Source organism: Martes martes, assembly GCF_963455335.1.
Source record: "Martes martes genome assembly, chromosome: 6".
NCBI lineage: Eukaryota > Metazoa > Chordata > Mammalia > Carnivora > Mustelidae > Martes > Martes martes.
The window spans coordinates 96,939,269-96,957,196 of record NC_137893.1 but is presented as its reverse complement, the minus strand read 5'-3'; the positions used below and the strand labels follow the sequence as shown (position 1 = coordinate 96,957,196).

The 17,928-nt window shown below is 37.4% G+C and overlaps 1 protein-coding gene across 1 annotated transcript in view; it reads left to right on the top strand.

Moving 5' to 3' along the window:
- The window catches only part of PKHD1 (PKHD1 ciliary IPT domain containing fibrocystin/polyductin), a 442,956-nt gene that overhangs the window by 414,660 nt on the left and 10,368 nt on the right, over positions 1 to 17,928 (top strand). The window contains exons 63-64 of the mRNA XM_080805609.1: positions 7,144 to 7,302; positions 11,154 to 11,273. Coding sequence (XP_080661735.1) covers positions 7,144 to 7,302; positions 11,154 to 11,273 — 279 coding nt within the window. The remainder of the gene's footprint in view (positions 1 to 7,143; positions 7,303 to 11,153; positions 11,274 to 17,928) is intronic.

Below are 17,928 nucleotides of genomic sequence, written 5' to 3'. Positions count from 1 at the left end.
ATTATTATTATTATTTATTCTTTCTCTGACATGTGGTGGCATTTGGTTGGATATTAACGAGAACATTTTAATTGGTAAAAAAGAGAGTCATGGGATATTAAGTATTGTGAAATTTTATATTTCAGTTCTGCCCTCCTCACCCAGTGCCTCCCCCCAGCTCCATAAATTATAACCACACCCATCCAAAGTCTTGGCACTTTAGAAGGACAGATATAAGGTGTCTGTAAATTGCTCATATACTCCAACTCATCTTGAAGAAACTTTGAAAAAAGGTCTTCTCCCTTCTGCAACGTTCTTGACAACTTTTGCTATATTAGAGGGTAATACTACTCAGTGAGTTTGAAGTAGATAACATGTTTTTTTTTTTCATTTTCTTTTTTTTTTTTTCCAATTTTTTATTTATTTTCAGCGTAACAGTATTCATTGTTTTTTCACCACACCCAGTGCTCCATGCAATCTGTGCCCTCCCTAATACCCACCACCTGGTTCCCCCACCCTCCCACCCCACCCCTTCAAAACCCTCAGGTTGTTTTTCAGAGTCCATAGTCTCTCATGGTTCACCTCCCCTTCCAATTTTCCTCAACTCTCTTCTCCTCTCCATCTACCCTTGTCCTCTATATTATTTGTTATGCTCCACCAATAAGTGAAACCATATGATACTTGACTTTCTCTGTTTGACTTATTTCACTCAGCATAATCTCTTCCAGTCCTGTCCATGTTGCTACAAAAGTTGGGTATTCGTCCTTTCTGATGGAGGCATAATACTCCATAGTGTATATGGACCACATCTTCCTTATCCATTCATCCGTTGAAGGGCATCTTGGTTCTTTCCACAGTTTGGCGACCGTGGCCATTGCTGCTATAAACATTGGGGTACAGATGGCCCTTCTTTTCACTACATCTGTATCTTTGGGGTAAATACCCAGCAGTGCAATTGCAGGGTCATAGGGAAGATCTATTTTTAATTTCCTGAGGAATCTCCACACTGTTCTCCAAAGTGGCTGCAAGTAGATAACATGTTAATTTAACTTCGAAGAAACCTATGCAAAATCCTCCTCTCCCATTTCCATGAAGGGTAGAGCCAGGTCTTCTCTTACCAAGGAGTGGTGAGAAAGGAGTGTTTTTTGTTTGTTTGTTTGTTTTTGAGAGTGTAGTTTTTGACATCCTGTTTTTTTAAAATACCGAGCTCTCATAGAGACACCAGGAAAAGAAAAAAAGATTTAATTCTTCCATTCATTATTGTGATTTACCAGAAAAAAATTCCTCCACTAACAGAGCATCTAAAAGAATTCTAAAAATGCTGACACCACATTAGAACTAAAGAAGCAGATATTTATAACCACTTATTAATTTGGGGCAGAAAATTAGTCTGATACTAAAGCTACACAACTGTGGAAAGCAGTTAGTAAACGGATGTGATAATGCAAAGTTTTATAAAAGGCATTTGAATAGGGCGCCTGTGTGGCTCAGTTGGTTAAGCCACTGCCTTCGGTTCAGGTCATGATCCCGGAGTCCTAGGATCGAGTCCGGCATCAGACTTCGCGCGGAGTCTGCTTCTCCCTCTGACCTTCTCTCCTCTCGTGCTCTCTCTCTCTCTTTTTCTCTCTCTCAAAGAAATAAATAAAATCTTAAAAAAAATACATTCAAATAATCATTACTAGAGTTAAACCAGTTAGTTAATGGAAACAACCAGGGAAATCCCATGTTTTGATGTGAGATATCCGAAGCCCGACAACAACTGTTTAATTAAGGCCACATATTAGTTCTCCTCATGAAACTTGAATTCCAACTGTCATAAGATACTTCTCAAAAAGAGAAAACTGTAGCTCTTGGGAAAATATATAATGAGCACTTGTCAACAACTTCTTTAACTCACTAGTGAGTGTACCACGGAGACGCAAAGCTGGTTTAAAGAGCATTTAAGATTGCCACAATTAAAAGCTAAGTATTACAGAGAAGAGCATTTGAGAGATGTGCATTACACAGCCAGCTGAAATAAGGTTTGCCACATTGGACACAGGGCAACAAAACTTTAATCTTTGATGTTACATGTGTACAAATACCATTTGCATCTGTAATGGAGAAAAATCATTCGCAGTTTACGTATATACATATATATACACATATATATATACTATGTTCCAGAGAATTTGATAAACCTTGAATGGGCCTGTTTGAAAATACTATGGTATGACATTGATCAGATCTGTAATCATTTTTTCCCCTTATCCAAGTCTTGGACAATTTTTTTGCACTTGACTTCTGAGGTCAAATATATTATTATTAATCTTAATTTTGCAGGGCAAATATCTTTTAAATACCTATGGAAGTGTCTTTATGTAGGACAGATACATGGAGATCCATGTTCAGTGTTCTGGACCATGGGATCCCTGTGTATATATATTTTGGAAAGACAATCCATGCGGAGCTGGATATTTTGTCTCAGACTTGTCAGGTTATTTAAAGGACCTTTGTCCTTCAATTTCCTCAGTAGTTAACCAAGACTAACCAAATACTTCATCAAGGTTATTTAAGGAATAAGTTATGCAGCCAGTTGTAAAACGTGGTGTAGACAAAAACTTCTCAGTAACATTTTATGATTTTGAGCCAGCCTTAGTGTTCACATTTATTAGACTATGGCTTTATTTTAGGTTTCTCTATAACTTGTAAAAGAGGCTGGGGAATTATCTTGAAAAGTTTTTCTTCAGCAATTTTCCTTAAATTATTCTTCATAATTTTTAAACCACGTCGATGAGGCAAGGCTCTATCAGAATGAGATTTCTGAAGTCTAAATTAGAAGAGGATAGATGGAAGATAGAAGACGAATATCTTAGAGAGGAGAACAGTATTTTAGAAGCGTGGAAACTGAGGAGCTGAGAAATTAACCAGATGCGTATGGGACCCTCACAATTCTTTCTAATACGTTGACTAATCCAGCTCACTATTCATTTTGGAACATCTGAGATGCCACCAAGAGAGAAGGGTTCCTGTGTGTTTAATTCTGCTGACTTCCCAGCCAGCCTTTCCCCCTTCACTATCACCCCCATGACCTGGCTGTGGTTTCTCTGCCCTTTCCTTGCAGGCCCTGCAGTTCATAGGGGTTTCTCAGGGGCTGCCAGGCTGAAAAGAGACCAAGGGAGCCCAAGCTGCTCCTGGCCACCAAATCCAGAGAAATCTGGCTTGGCTCTGTTGTCCCTGCCATTTCCATGCCTGGGATACTCTTCCTCCTGAAATTCACATGACTCAATCATCATTTCGCTCAGGTTTCTCCCCAAATGTCACCTCCTCGGGAAAAGTCTTTTCTGCATCACTCAGTCAACCCCACCACCATTCCCAGTCCTGCTCCATCGCCAGTCATTCTCTGTCGGTCAACCTCACTTTGGTCTTCATGGCACTTACTGCCACATGGGACCAGGGTATCAGTGTATTGCTTGTTTGTCTACTGCCTCTGTGTTCTGCCCCCCCACCCCCATCTAAGTTCCAAAAGGGGCAGGAGTTATGCTGAGTTCAGCACTGTATCTTTGGAGTGTAGAAAAACCTGGCACATCATAGACACAACTATTTCTATTATTTTTAATTTTATTTTTTCAGTGTACCAAGATTCATTGTTTATGCACTACACCCCGTGCTCCATGCAATATGTGATTTCCTTAATACCCACTACCAGGCTCACCTAACCCCCCACCCCCCACCTCTCCAAAACTCTCAGTTTGTTTCTCAGAGTCCACAGTCTCTCATGCTTCGACTCCCCCTCTGATTTCCCCCAATTCACTTTTCCTTTCCTTCTCATAACGTCTTCCGTGTTATTCCTTATGCTCCACAAGTAAGTGAAACCATATGATAATTGACTCTCTCTGCTTGACTTATTTCACTCAGCATAATCTCTTCCAGTCCCATCCATGTTGATACAAAAGTTGGGTATTCATCCTTTCTGATGGCCATGTAATATTCCATTGTCCATATGGACCATATCTTATTTATCCATTCGTCTGTTGAAGGGCATCTTGACTCTTTCCATTGTTTGGCAATTGTGGACATTGCTGCTAGAAACACTGGGGTACAGATGGCCCTTCTTTTCACTATATCTGTATGTCTGGAGTAAATACCCAGTAGTACAATTGCAGGATCATAGGTAACTCTATTTTTAATTTTTTGAGGAATCTCCACACTGTTTTCCAAAGTGGCTATACCAACTTGCATTCCCACCAACAGTGTAAGAGAGTTCCCCTTTCTCCACATCCTCTTCAACACTTTTTGTTTCCTGTCTTTTTAATTTTGGCCATTCTAACTGGTGTAAGGTCGTATCTCAATGTGGTTTTGATTTGAATCTCCCTGATTGCTAATGATGATGAACATTTTTTCATGTGTCTGTTAGCCATTTGTATTTCTTCTTTGGAGAAGTGTCTGTTCATGTCTTCTGCTCATTTCTTTATAAGTAAGTAAGGATATTGAGATGATGTTTAAGATTGCAGTTTTGTAATGTTCTGCTACTAAAAATATTTAAAAGCTTGTGGTCTCTACCCTTAGACCCAGGTACTTCTCTGGTCTTATAAATCGGTTAATGGACTTCAACCCCTCTGCCATTATTTGTGTCCGAAACACTTTCATGGCCTGATCTTGTATGTCCCACTTGGTATATGCTACTTCCCAGCTCAGAATTTTTCCTTCTATGACACCTCATTGCCTTCAAGATATAGTCAAGAAGATTTTGATTGACATTTACTGCCCACCAAAATTTATCTCAAATGCTTTCCAGCATTAATTCCCAGTATTTTTCGCACTAATTTCCTAAACAATTGCTCTTTTCTCCTTTCTGCCTTTATTTGCTTCGCCTTCAAAGCCCCACTTAAATATTCTCTCTTGGGATGCTTTCCCTGACCATATTGATGGAAAATATCCTTCCAGAGCAATTGATTGCATTATTCTGTTGACATGTGTCACATTCTGATTTGTGTGTGTGAGAGAGTGTGTGTGTGTGTGTGTGTGTATAATTTTATCTACTAGCTTGTGAATATCTTCAGAATGAGAACACTGACTTATTCAGTTAGCAAAGTAAACAATCACTGAGCAATCATTGGAAAATGGATAAAAGAATGAGGAATCCTGTTATACTTCTACAAATCACCAGTAAAATCCATTCCCCCCATCTCTGGGCTAGATTTATCTTATTCAGATGTTCATAAAAAGCAACTAACTAATAACAAACAAGCCAAGTATGTCTCAAGCATAAGATGTACACAGGAGAACCATTTCTAGCTAATTTTGTTATGGTAGCTTTGGAACCAAGTCAGCCAGGAGTCAAGAGACTGAAAACCTGACAGTGACTTTCAATCAAAACTATATATATAAATAAAATCAGGTTCAGACTAAGGAGAGCACATCTAAGAATAGCACGATGTTTCCTTGAGTAGAAAAAATAAAAACTCTTGTTTTTGCCTGCATTTATTCAGATGATAGCAGAGGTTTGGTGTAGGCTGGTTTATTTGGATGTGTTACTTAAAAATTGCTGGCTCTAACTCATGCTTGTAGGCAAGCTTTTTTTTTTTTTTAATTGTTCATTTTTGTATTGGGGTATACTTGACACATGATAAACTATAAATACTTCAAGCACACAGTTTCATAGATTTTGATGAATATATACTCCCATGAAACCATCCCCACAATTAAGATAATGAACGTATCTGTTACCCTCAAAATTATAGGTAAATTTAAAATTTTTTATTTAAAAAATAATACACAGTAAAATTTATTTTTGCATGTGTTTTTGTGGATTGAAATACCTTAACTGATTCATGTAATTACCGCCACAGTCAGGATATAGAACATTTCCAAAAAATCTCCCTTATTCTGCTCCTCTGTCCTCACATCCTCCCCTGCCACTAGCACTAATCCCTGACAATCACTTACCTGTTCTTTATCGCTATAATTCTGTCTTTTCTACATTGTCATATAAATGGAATCATAAAATATGTACCCTTCAGAGATGGACCTCTCTCACTTAGCATAATACCTTTGATGGTCATCCCAGTTGCTACTTTCTTACTAATAGTCTGGTTCTTTTTTTCTTTCCCTCTCTTCTTTTCTTTTCTTTCTTTCTTTATTTCTCTCTCTTTCTTTCTTTCTAACCTTTCTCCTCGCTCTCCTTCCTTCCTTCCTTCCTTTCTCTCTTTTTTCTTTTTCTTTCCTTCCTTCCTGCCTTCTTTCCTTTATTCCTTCTTCCCTCACTCCCTTACTCCCTTTTTTGTCTGTTTGTTCCTTTTTCTTTTTCTTTTTCTTCCCCCTTTTTTTGGCTGTGTAGTATTCCATTGTCTGGATAAGCCATCATTGGTTTATTCATTCCCACATGAAGAATATTTGGGTTGTTTGCTGGTTTGGATGATTACAGATAGAGGTGCTATAAATATTTATGTACCGATTTTTATGTGTATAAGCAAGCTTTTTTTTTTTTTTTTAGATTTTGTATGCTTTATTCCAAAAATAATAATGAAGTGTGGAAATGAGAATGAAATTGTTCAGTCTATTAAACAATTTAAGATGACTTCTTAGAAAGATGCAGTCTCTAAAGGAACTTGCCCATTTTGCTCCATCATCATGACCAAAGTGGCTCTATCTATTTGTCGCTGCTCGACTCCCAGTTTTCTAGATAACAAAATTCTCATGGACATTAGAAAATTCTCTTGGCTCTGTGGTAGGAGTCCCTGTTCCCTGTTTTGATGTCTTACATGCCATTTTTAAAAAATAGGAGACATATGTCAGAGCATGTAGTTTCACACATTCTGGAGCTGAGAGCATTTCTATTCTAATTAGTGGAACATGAGAGTGAAATTGAAATTTTGCATTGGTGGAAAAGGTAAGTCTGAGAATGAAAGGGGAGAATTGGAAGAATGCCCCATTGGTAATGGACAGAATTGGAAAGAACAATTGTATGTTATTGTTGGAACTGGATTCTTATAGTTCTTCAGAAATACAAATTTTCGATTGATTATTAGTTCATTTAATCACTTAATTCAATAAGTATTTATTGAACCTACTAAGTGACAGGTATTGTTGTAAACATATCTCTTCCACAGTATTTTTATTATATCAGCATCTTTTGTCCTATTAATATGTTATTACTGGGGCTTTTTTTTTTACTTTTAACAGGAGCCAATTTTACAGCTCGATCAAGGTCATTCACTGTCTTACCTGTGCGTAGGTCAGAGAAGTCAACCATCATCTTGGCTGCTTCCCTGTGCTCAGTGGCCTCATGGCTGGCTCTATGCTGTCTGGTGTGCTGTTGGTTAAAGAAAAGCAAAAGCAGAAGTATGTAGATTTTTCTTTTGGGAATGAAAATATCAGTGGGGAAATGTTATCATGTATAATACACTAACATTTCTTTTCCTTTCCCCAAGAGAAATGTTTATGAAACTGTAACATATTAAACTACATGGAACCAAATTATTCAGTTTATACAGTAGAGACAAAGATTGCTTAACCTTAACTAATAATAGTGATAATAATGAGAGTATTTATTGAATATTCACTGTGGGCCAGGTTCTAAGTACTTTATATGCATGGATTTTTTAATCTTCATAACAACCCTTTGAAGTAGGGTCTGTGTTATGGGCGTAGCATGAGGCACACAAAGGCTAAGTAACTTGCCCAAGGTCACACAGTCAAAAAAAGTCAGGCAGTTTGGCTCCAGATGCTACTCTCGAAAACACTATGTTCCACTGCCCAAGTAATCCTCCAAAAAGTAAGTTTAAGAAAGAAGGGAAAGGGATTCAGAAGAGGGAAGAGAATGTTTGGTGGGTTTTTTCCCCTCTCGTAGGAGCATGGAAACTATTTTCTTGAACATTTTCCCGGAAGCAGATCATTTCTTTTAGACTTGGGACATGGAGCTTCACTGAGGGAAAGAAGTTCTGGAAAAGAGGCTCCTTTCTATCTTTCTACTCTGCTCTCAGAGTGTGGGAGATAGAGGGGCAGGCCAAGTACCGGCAAGTCCCTGACTCCTCTCATCAAATGAGTGGATAAAACACTTGTGTGACAAACGTGAGTACAAAAGAAATGAGGCAAAGAGAGAAGTCAAAACAAAAAAAGGAAAGAGAAAGAAGCATGAAGCCACTACGGGAAGACTCATAGTGCTTGGGTTTCTGAGAGATCTTGGGGGAGGGAAGCTGCACGCACTCTTTATTTTGAACCAAGCGTCAGTGTGATATACTTCCCCCTCTCCCTGTCCTGATGGGGTTGGCCAAACTGCAAGGAAACTCAAGGGTACCTTGTCTTTCTCCAGAAGAATGGGATCTCATCCTGGGTTGTTGCCTGTGATTTGTGGAATGCAGGTTTTGGTCTTTGGGGTTCTTTTTGTTTTTTGTTTTTTGGATTTTTTTGTTTTGTTTTGTTTTGTTTTATTAACACATAATATTTGTTTCAGGGGTACAGGTCTGTGAATTATCAGTCTTACACAATTCACAGCACTCACCATAGCACATACCTTCCCCATTGCCCATAACCCAGCCACCCTATTCCTCCCCCTCCCCCACCCCCAGCAACCCTCAATTTGTTTCCTGAGATTAAGTGTCTCTTATGGTTTGTCCCCCTCCCTGGTCCCATCTTGTTTTACTTTTTTCCCTCTCTTTCCCCCACAACCCCTCGTCCAGCCTCTCAAATTCCTCATATCAGAGAGATCATATGATAATTGTCTTTTGGTCTTTGTTTTTAAATCTAAAGTAGTGTGTGTGTGTGTGTGTGTGTGTGCGCGCGTGTGCACACGCACGCGCGTTTGTGTGTGTGTTGATTTTTGGTTTGAAAGCAAAGACCTTTCATAATTTTTAATTTCATGGAATTCTGTGATATATTCTATTTAATTCTCATCCCCCATTTTACCGCTAAGCCTACCAGCAAAGGAGGGACCCCCCCACTAAGTTCTTCTCACCCATCTCCTCCCTTCTGTTCTCCAACTATAGAGGAAGCTTCTTCCTGCAGTCTAACATACCATTACCTCGGCATTCTCTTTTTCACTCTTTCAACTTTTCAATATCTGTGGACACATTTCCCTGTATTAAATTCACATATTTTCCTGATTGGATGCAGACTTCTAACTTTCTTATAAAAATAAAAAGAGATCAGGAAACACTTTATGAAAAAAAAAAGGTACAGTAACCAGTTCTGTATGAGTAATTTGTATTTTCTTCTTTAAATCTTTCTGTGTTTTTTCAAACTTCTAGGATTAGCATTCATTACTTTAGAATAATAAATATCATTCCCCATCTTCCTCATGGAACAGTATTCTCCAATTCAGCTGTACAGTCTGTGTCAGCGGTGTATGAAATTTTGATCTCGGTACCTTGTTCCCTTTCAGTAATTATTGAAAACCCTGAAGAGATTTTGTCAATGTATATTTATCTATTAATACTTCCAAATTAGAAGTTAAAAGAGAAAATGTAGTATTTATTGATTTACTTTAAAATAACAGTAATACATGCATTATATGTCAACATAATTATCATTTTTTATTTAAAATGATGTTTCCAAGTATATATAATGAAAAGAGTGGCATTTTTATAAAACTCTTTAATGTCTGTCTTAAGAAAAGTCAGCTGTATTCTCTAGCAGCTTCCACATTACATTGGCTGCAATGTTGTTTTGGCTGAAGTATGTGAAGAAAATCTATCCTCACACAAGTACAAGTAGAAGAGGAAGAGTATTTTAATAACATTCACAGATAATTGTGGATCATCTTCTTTGATACTGCACCCAACCTGGCCAAGAGATAGTTACTTACAAGTACATCTCAATGTACATTCTATACTCTGTATATGAAAAACCACTAAGCTATTATGGACTTTGAGTGGAGCTTTTACTCATGCATGATTTTGAAACATTATGCTTTAGCCGTTTGGAAAAATATTGTTTCCCTGAGTTATAAGGATTTTCCAAATGCTGACATATTTCATCCTATAATTTTTTAAAAACTGCATTTGTTAATATCAACATTAAACTTTAAGAGTTCAATATCTATAAAACTTAAAGTTGATAAAAGTTCTCCAAAATTTTAAATTTCCCATGAAAGCTTGAATTTTATCACTGGAAGAAACTATGGTTGGTTGTTTCATGGAAGTTATAGGCTGGCTTCATTCACTTAAAAAAAACCTACTAAGTACCCAAATATGAATAACCAGAATCTATCTTCATTCTTCCAAGTTCTTTCAATGTAAAAAATGTTGTTCCATGGAAAATCAGGTTTTTAGCTAAACTCAATTGTTAAAGTATTTTCCTTGAGAAAAATTATCATATGCCATGGCCTGGCATCATTTGACCTTACATTATGAATTTTTTTTTATCCTCTGCCATTCAAACTGAAATAAAACTCTGACAGCAGGGACCGGGTCTTTCTTACTCATTGTCTTTCCATTGCTTAGAACAGTTTCTGACATAAGCAATGTAAATACATTTTTGATTAAAATATTTAATACATAAATGAATAGAATATAAAATCTCTCATCAGTCAAAAGTGGAAATCTTCAATCAAGAGCTCATATATGCACAATCTCTATGGATTGTACCAATGTGAATTTCCTGGTTTTTATATCATATTATATAAGTTGTTAACAGTAGGGGAGGCTGGATAAGGATGCATGAATCCTTCAGTATATTTCTTTGCAACTTCCTGTGAATTTATCATTATTTCAAAATAAAAGGTTAAAGAGTATTGTAAAATTCTATACCAGCTCTGTCCCGTAAAAATATAACATGAACCACAAATGTGAGGCACATGATGCAATTTTCTAGTATCCTCTTAACCTATCATTTATTTCAATATGTAATATAAATATAAAAATATTAGATATTTTACAGGTTCTTAAAATCAGGTATACATGTTATACTTACAGCACATCTTAACTCAAACTAGTCATATTTCAAGTGCTCCATAGCCATATATGATGGCTATTGTATAGTATAGTTTTATACCTTAAAGTTGCTGGTCAGTATATGGGGTTGTATTTCATTATTCCTTAAGGTCTGAATACATTATATGCATTCTCATATATGTGTATTGCAATCATTTTGTGGGGGCATACAAGAGAAACACGTTGGCACTTAGGACCAGTTTACAAATAAAATGTTTTATTCTAAAAAATAAGAAACAGTCACATTTTTTCTCATTAATCTAGAAATAAAAAGTGAAGATATTTCTGAATTCCAGACTAACGGTCAGAAGAATCATATCCACATCTCATCCAAACACCCAAGGTCACAAGAGACTAAAAAGGAAGACGCCATGATGGGAGAAGGTAAGGTTGGACAGTGGGGATGATTCCCATAAGAGACACACATCCTGGATGAGCTGTGGCCTCCCTCTCCCCATGGCTGTCAGTTTCTGGATCAGTTTAGTTGTTAGCCTCTTCTTTCATCTTTGTTACTTCCTTTCAAGGGAATTACACCCCAGCATAGGAGTACACAAGTCCAGCTGATTCACTCAGCTATTAACCAAGTCTTCAAGTTGACATTTATATTTTTTTCTTAGTAGATGATAATTGGTTTAACATTTGAGTTTATTACATAGAGAAAGGGAAACCCAAAGTATAGGCATATAATCCTTCCCTTAGCTATTGCAAAGCTGCCAGTCTGGCAACACTATTGAATTTGGGAAATAAGACAGTAGAGTTGCCAAATACCAACTATGCAAATTAGATTGAATATGGAGCCCTTAAGAAATGAGTCAGCTTTGTTAAGCTCTGCTTTGTTGTTTAGTCATACTTTTAAAAAATGTATTATTTGCTTACATTGTACATTAAACCTAGATAATTTTGCTTGTTATATTTTTTAATTGCCATTGGACTTAGTGCCAAGCAAAGAGAAGGTAGGCATTTACTTCAGACCAATGCTTTCCCTTTGTCCTTCTAAGATACAGAAGACAGGAAGACTATTGGCAGAACACAAGATGAATTTGCCACATGTGTATGTGATATGGTATATGAAAAATATTCATATAATTTCCATGGATCTGAAATGCTTTGAAGCACACTCTAAAGAGAATAATACTGCTATTTATTCTAAGCAGTAGTCAATATTCATGATATTTTCTGCTTGAGAAAGAGATATGAATCTTAATGGTTCTAGCACCAGGTTTAACTCAAAAATAGCAATTCAATATTGTTCTTCCTCTAACCAGTTCAATGGACTCTGGTGTGTGTGTGTGTGTGTGTGTGTGTGTGTGTCTACCTGTGTGTGTGCATGTGTAAATATCAGTTTGTTTGTGTGTTTGAATTATCCCGCTGGAGGAAATGAATTTATTTTTTTAGAAATGTCCCAACGAATTAGAAAGCCATACTCTAGCCTGACCCTATACCAGTAGGTGGTGGTAGGATTGGAGTGGGTGGGTATGAGAAGAACGAAGACAGAGAGAAATGGACAGGAATTCCTTCTGGATTCCATCTAAGACCACATTAATTTTGGTTTCTAGGGAATACTGGGTGGCTCAGTGGGTTAAAGCCTCTGCCTTCGGCTCAGGTCGTGGTCCCAGGGTCCTGGGATCGAGCCCCACATTAGGCTCACTTCTCAGCAGGGACCCTGCTTCCTCCTCTCTATCTGCCTGCCTCTCTGCCTACTTGTGATCTCTGTCTGTCAAATAAATAAATAAAATCTTAAAAAAAATTTTTTTTTTGGTTTCTAGAGACCTCTTGTCCATATTACTGCGTGCAAATTCAGAACAAGTGTTTGAAAATGCTCATCTGAACTCAGCACTTCAGGAACAGCATGTTTAGCTGCATTCTTAAGCAAACAGCAAGAGTGATGCTAATCTCCCCCTAATCTAATATGGCTATCTACATGAATCTCAGTTGCCCTACTTAAATTAACTACATTAAGCAGTCCACAATGCCTGGGTGTTTTATTAAGGAACATTTTTTATCTGGTGCCTTATTAATAAATTATCAGGTATGAGATAAGGGACAGGGTTCCTGTGGAAAAGTTTAGATTGAAGAGATGGGTGTATCAAAGGCCATGTTATTCGGACATCCAGGTTAAAAATAGAAAGTTGTGTTGTATCCAAATCCTCCCCTAGGGATCATAGCAGATTTGTTTCCTTATTTTCTAAGCTTTGTCCAAATCTGAAGAGCATCTTCAAGGCAAGTAATGATGCATCTCCTACTTTTCTTCAGAAATTATTACCAGCTACAAAACAACTAGTTACTGCTGGCTTCAGATAAGTTTGATTTTATTTCATTATTTCCATGGAACTTTAGTTTCCCTTTTGCCTCTTTTTCTATTTGGGATTGGCTATGTCTCTCCTGAGCACATTGCATTGACTAAGTACTACCTGGCACTAAAATTTTTCAGCTAGACTGTGAACTCATCATGTTACGGCTTTTGCTAAAAATTGCGTAGATGCAATAGTGAGAATAGAGTTACAATAGGGGAAAAAAGGAGTGGTGCATATATCCCTTGCATTTTATTGTTACCAGCCATCTGAGCCAGCTTCTACAATTCGTATCTGGCCTTGTCACTCTGCCAGTGAGAAGATCTAATGAATTTCCAGTGTTAGCTGGAGAGCTGAAGAATGGGACTCTTACCAGCGTAAAAACCAAGCGTCAGGCAGACTGAGTTTAACCCTGACTCTTCTGTTGACTTGCTTCCTGGCCTCGAGGAAGCCAACTATCCTCTCTGTGCTCATCAGCTCCTCCCTGGTGAAGTTCCCATATTAACACCGCCCACACATATGGTTGTTGTGCAAATTGAGTGAGTTAATATCACTAAAGTGTGCAGAACAATCCCGGGCATATTATATGTAATACATATGTGTTATCTGTTGTTGGTTCTTCTTGTTATTTAAAAGAGCCTTCCAAGGCCTGACTCCGTCCTATCTTTGTAATCTTGCACTGCAATTCACCTTCCTGCTGCCTGCTCATACCCCCCCACACTAACTCACTCATTCTGGGACTTGTCTAAGACCTTCCCACCCATTGGCTTTCATGGTTTCTTCCAGTTGGATTGCTTGTCTTCACCTGTTAAAACCTTCTGAAGCTTTTAAGCATCAGCTCAATGTGGTTTCTGTTTTGTTGTGTAAGTATACACATACATACATACATATTTTATATATATATATATATATATATATATAGAGAGAGAGAGAGAGAGAGAGAGAGTCTTTCCCAATCCCTCCTGCTTCATTGAAAATTAGTATTTTCCTCTTTGTGTGTCAAGAATATTGAATGTGTGCTTCCATGGTAGTACTCGTGTTTTTTAGACGTTATCCTATATGGGTGGTTCTCTGTTCCCACCGGCCAGTGACTTTTTTTTTTAAAGAATTTGTTTATTTATTTGTCAAACAGAGAGAGCACAAGCAGGGGTAGTGGCAAGCAGAGGGGGAACCAGGCTCCCCTTTGAGCAGGAACCTATTGCGGGACTTGATCTCAGCACCCAGGGATCATGACCTGGGCTAAAGGCAGACACTTAACCAACTGAACCACCAGGCATCCCCAGTCCAGCAGCTCTTAACCAGGTTAATTTTGACTTCCAAGTGGGATAAAAATCTCATCCTGGTTTTCTTGATTTTCCTGATCCTGATCCTGATTATCCTAGTTTTAAAAATAAAAGCCTATGTCTCAGCAACTCCCTCAGTACCAGACAAATTGGGACAGTGGTCATCCTATCTCTAGAAGACATTTTCAATGCCTGCAGACTTTTTTTTTTTTTTTTTTTAAAGGGAGAGTGAGCACATGAGTGAGAGTGCAGGGAGGAGGGGCAGAGAGAATCTTCAGCAAGGTCCATGTGCAAAGCCAGAAACAGGGCTTGATCCCAAGACCCTAAGATCAAGACCTGAGCTGAAATCAAGAGTTGGATGCCCAACCGACTGAGCCACCCAGGCACCCCTGTCTGGAGACATTTTTGTTGTCACAGTTGTCACAGGGAGGGGGAGATACTACTGGCATCTGGTGAGAAGAGATCAGGAGCATTATAAACATCTTTTAATGCACAGGACCACCCCACAATAAAGATTATTTGGCTTAAGATGTCAATAATGTTAAGGTTGAGAAACCCTGGCAGAAGCTATTATTTGTCTTTGTAACATGTAGATGGGAGATGCTGGAATGACATAATAATAAATGCAGTTAGATTATGTCTCCCAGTAAATATTGAGTAAGTATTTATTTACCTCCTGATATTTATTTAGTACCTTATGAGATCTTTTCTGTATAGTTACAAAGGGGTGATATCTGGTCCCCTGTCCTTGATGAGTTTGCAGTATGGTTGACACACAAAACTAATATTTGGGGGAAAATGAAAGAACAATTCTAGGCAACAAGCAATTAAATGTAAAGCAATCAAAGCAAACAATATGTATTCAAAGCATTTATGGATGGGAGAGAATGCTCCAAGAGAGAAAGAATATCATAATCTTAAGTTACATGTTTACTCCCTCTAGCTCCTAAATCATATCACACTGTTTCAAATCCCATTTGCTAAGGGCTTGGTTGTCCAGTTTTATAGAAATGGTTTATAGAAATGCCAGGGAGGGAGTCTAGCTTTGCCCTGTCAAAGCTCAATTTTGTACCATTCCTTTTCAACCATTCCCTTGGTCCCCTAATTCGGTTGATAGGGTGCTGATAGGGTGCTGATCTGATAGGTGCTGATAGGGTGCAGACCTCCCACGTGAGATACCTGAGTTATGTTTACCTCCTAAGGTTCCCCCTACCACCCTGTGGTCTTTCACCAAGTATAACGAGTTTCTCCTCTGCAATGTCTGGTTTCCACCTTATCCCACTCCCTTTCACAGCATATCTACCATTCAGTCTCAGCTAATAACCCCATTATAGATGTCCAGGCTCCCACTCCTTCTTTTCCCTCCAGGACAATATTCCCCATACACAATTAGTTCTCCCAGCCTCAAAATGTCCACACATCTAAAGTCTCTATTCCTTCATATCCCAGATCAAATTCTTCTCTTCCTTTTCATTTTTTTTCTTAGCTAGAAGGAATAATCCCCTTCTCTCAAATTTGATGATACTTCCCTCTTGTTCACTTAACACTACATATATATATATATATATATATATATATATATATATATATAAAATTTTGGTGTTTGTGTGGTCGAGATCCTTTCATAAAAATTCTGTATCTTTTCTAATTCTAGCAACACTGTTACCATAGGGCATTAGGATATTAGACCACTTATAACTATTGTTGAGTGAACAATGAAGATAGAGATGAAATGAGACCCCTTCCCACCCTTCCCCCTCTTTAGAGAATGCTGGATTCTAGCAGTTTTTCAATGGCTATAAAAAAATCCTCTTATCTCTTCTAAAAGAGATGTGGACAATTTATTCGGGTTCACAAAATTAACAACAGGATAATGACTATACATCTTTGGGGTCCTAACAATAGAGAATATGTGACTTCTCACTTCCAGAGAAAATGTTTTCTAGGGCCATTTTGCTTTCCTTGCCTTTGTCTTTATGGGACAGCTACCACTACAGAACTCAGTATTGCCTTCTCCTGAGCAAACACTGATCTTTGGCCACTGGACACCTTTTTTTTTTTTCTTTTTTATGAAATCCATGTACCCAATGTTGGGAATTGAAAATTGACATGTAAAAATGGCAAGATATTAAGGGTGTGTGAGTATAACCATCAGCTTCAGGGATTTATGTCTCCCGCTTTAGAGTCCTATTCACTATAGATGGTGTATTTTGTGAATATAAAATAGAACAGATTGTCAGTTTACCTTTATAGATACAAATATGTAAGAATGACAGGGAGAAGGGAGAAGAGAGATTGCCTCAGGATGTCCAGAAGTAGGGAAAACCAAAGCAGCTCAGGACTACAAGTTGTCCCAAGTTTCCAGGAAGGTAAAACTATATTTGGAAATTATTAATAAAGAGCATACCCATGGCATATAATTAAAAATATATGAACACTTCCTAATTTAAAAATATGAATAAATTAAAATAATATATTGAAATAAATAAATAAATGAAAATAAAAAATGAATAAAATCTAGCACTTAATTCCTTAAGAAAACTTTTAAAAATAGGAATATTTTTTAAAATACTAGGAATAAGAGTCTTCCTGCTAAATAAGATGGAGTGTTCCAATGCTCTTTGCAATCAAGATCCAATATCATGTTTAACAATGGAATATTAGAAGAAGTACTACTCACATGAATACACCACAACTTTATAACATATATTTTAGAGTGCTAGGAAATGCAGGTACAAAAACAAAATTAAGGCAATGTTAGAGAAAATACGTGATGGTTCACAAATGATATAATTGCTTAATAGTAACTTAAAAGATTTCAACCATTAACTGCTTTAATTTATAAGTTATTTGAGTAGCTTATGCAAAAATTATGTCAGTTTATGGAAAAATAACATTGTATAAGTCAGTGGTATAGTTATGAAACATACCGAAATGCATAATAGCAACTAAAAAATGTGCTGTCTGGGAAAACAATCTTAACAAGAGATATATTGGACTTATATAAAAAATAAACAGGGGCACCTGGGTGGCTCAGTGGGTTAAAGCCTCTGCCTTCAGCTCAGGTCATGATCCCAGGGTCCTGGGATCGAGCCCCGCATCAGGCTCTCTGCTCCGTGGAGAACCTGCTTTCTCTTCTCTCTCTGCCTGCCTCTCTGCCTACTTGTGATCTCTGTCTGTCAAATAAATAAATAAAATCTTTAAAAAAATAAATAAATAAACAATATTCTATTGAATTGTTTAAAGGGGAGACTTGATTACATAAGACATTGCAACATGTTTCTAAGTAGATTGACTAATATTACAAAGACATCAGTAGTTCCTAAATTAATTTTGGTTAAATGCAGCTACAATCATTTTATACTGAATAAAACAGCATAAGATGATTCTAAAGTTCTTCAGAAAATATAGATCAATGACATAAAGACAATTTTTTATAAGAAATTGATTTTTATGGCAGTAGTG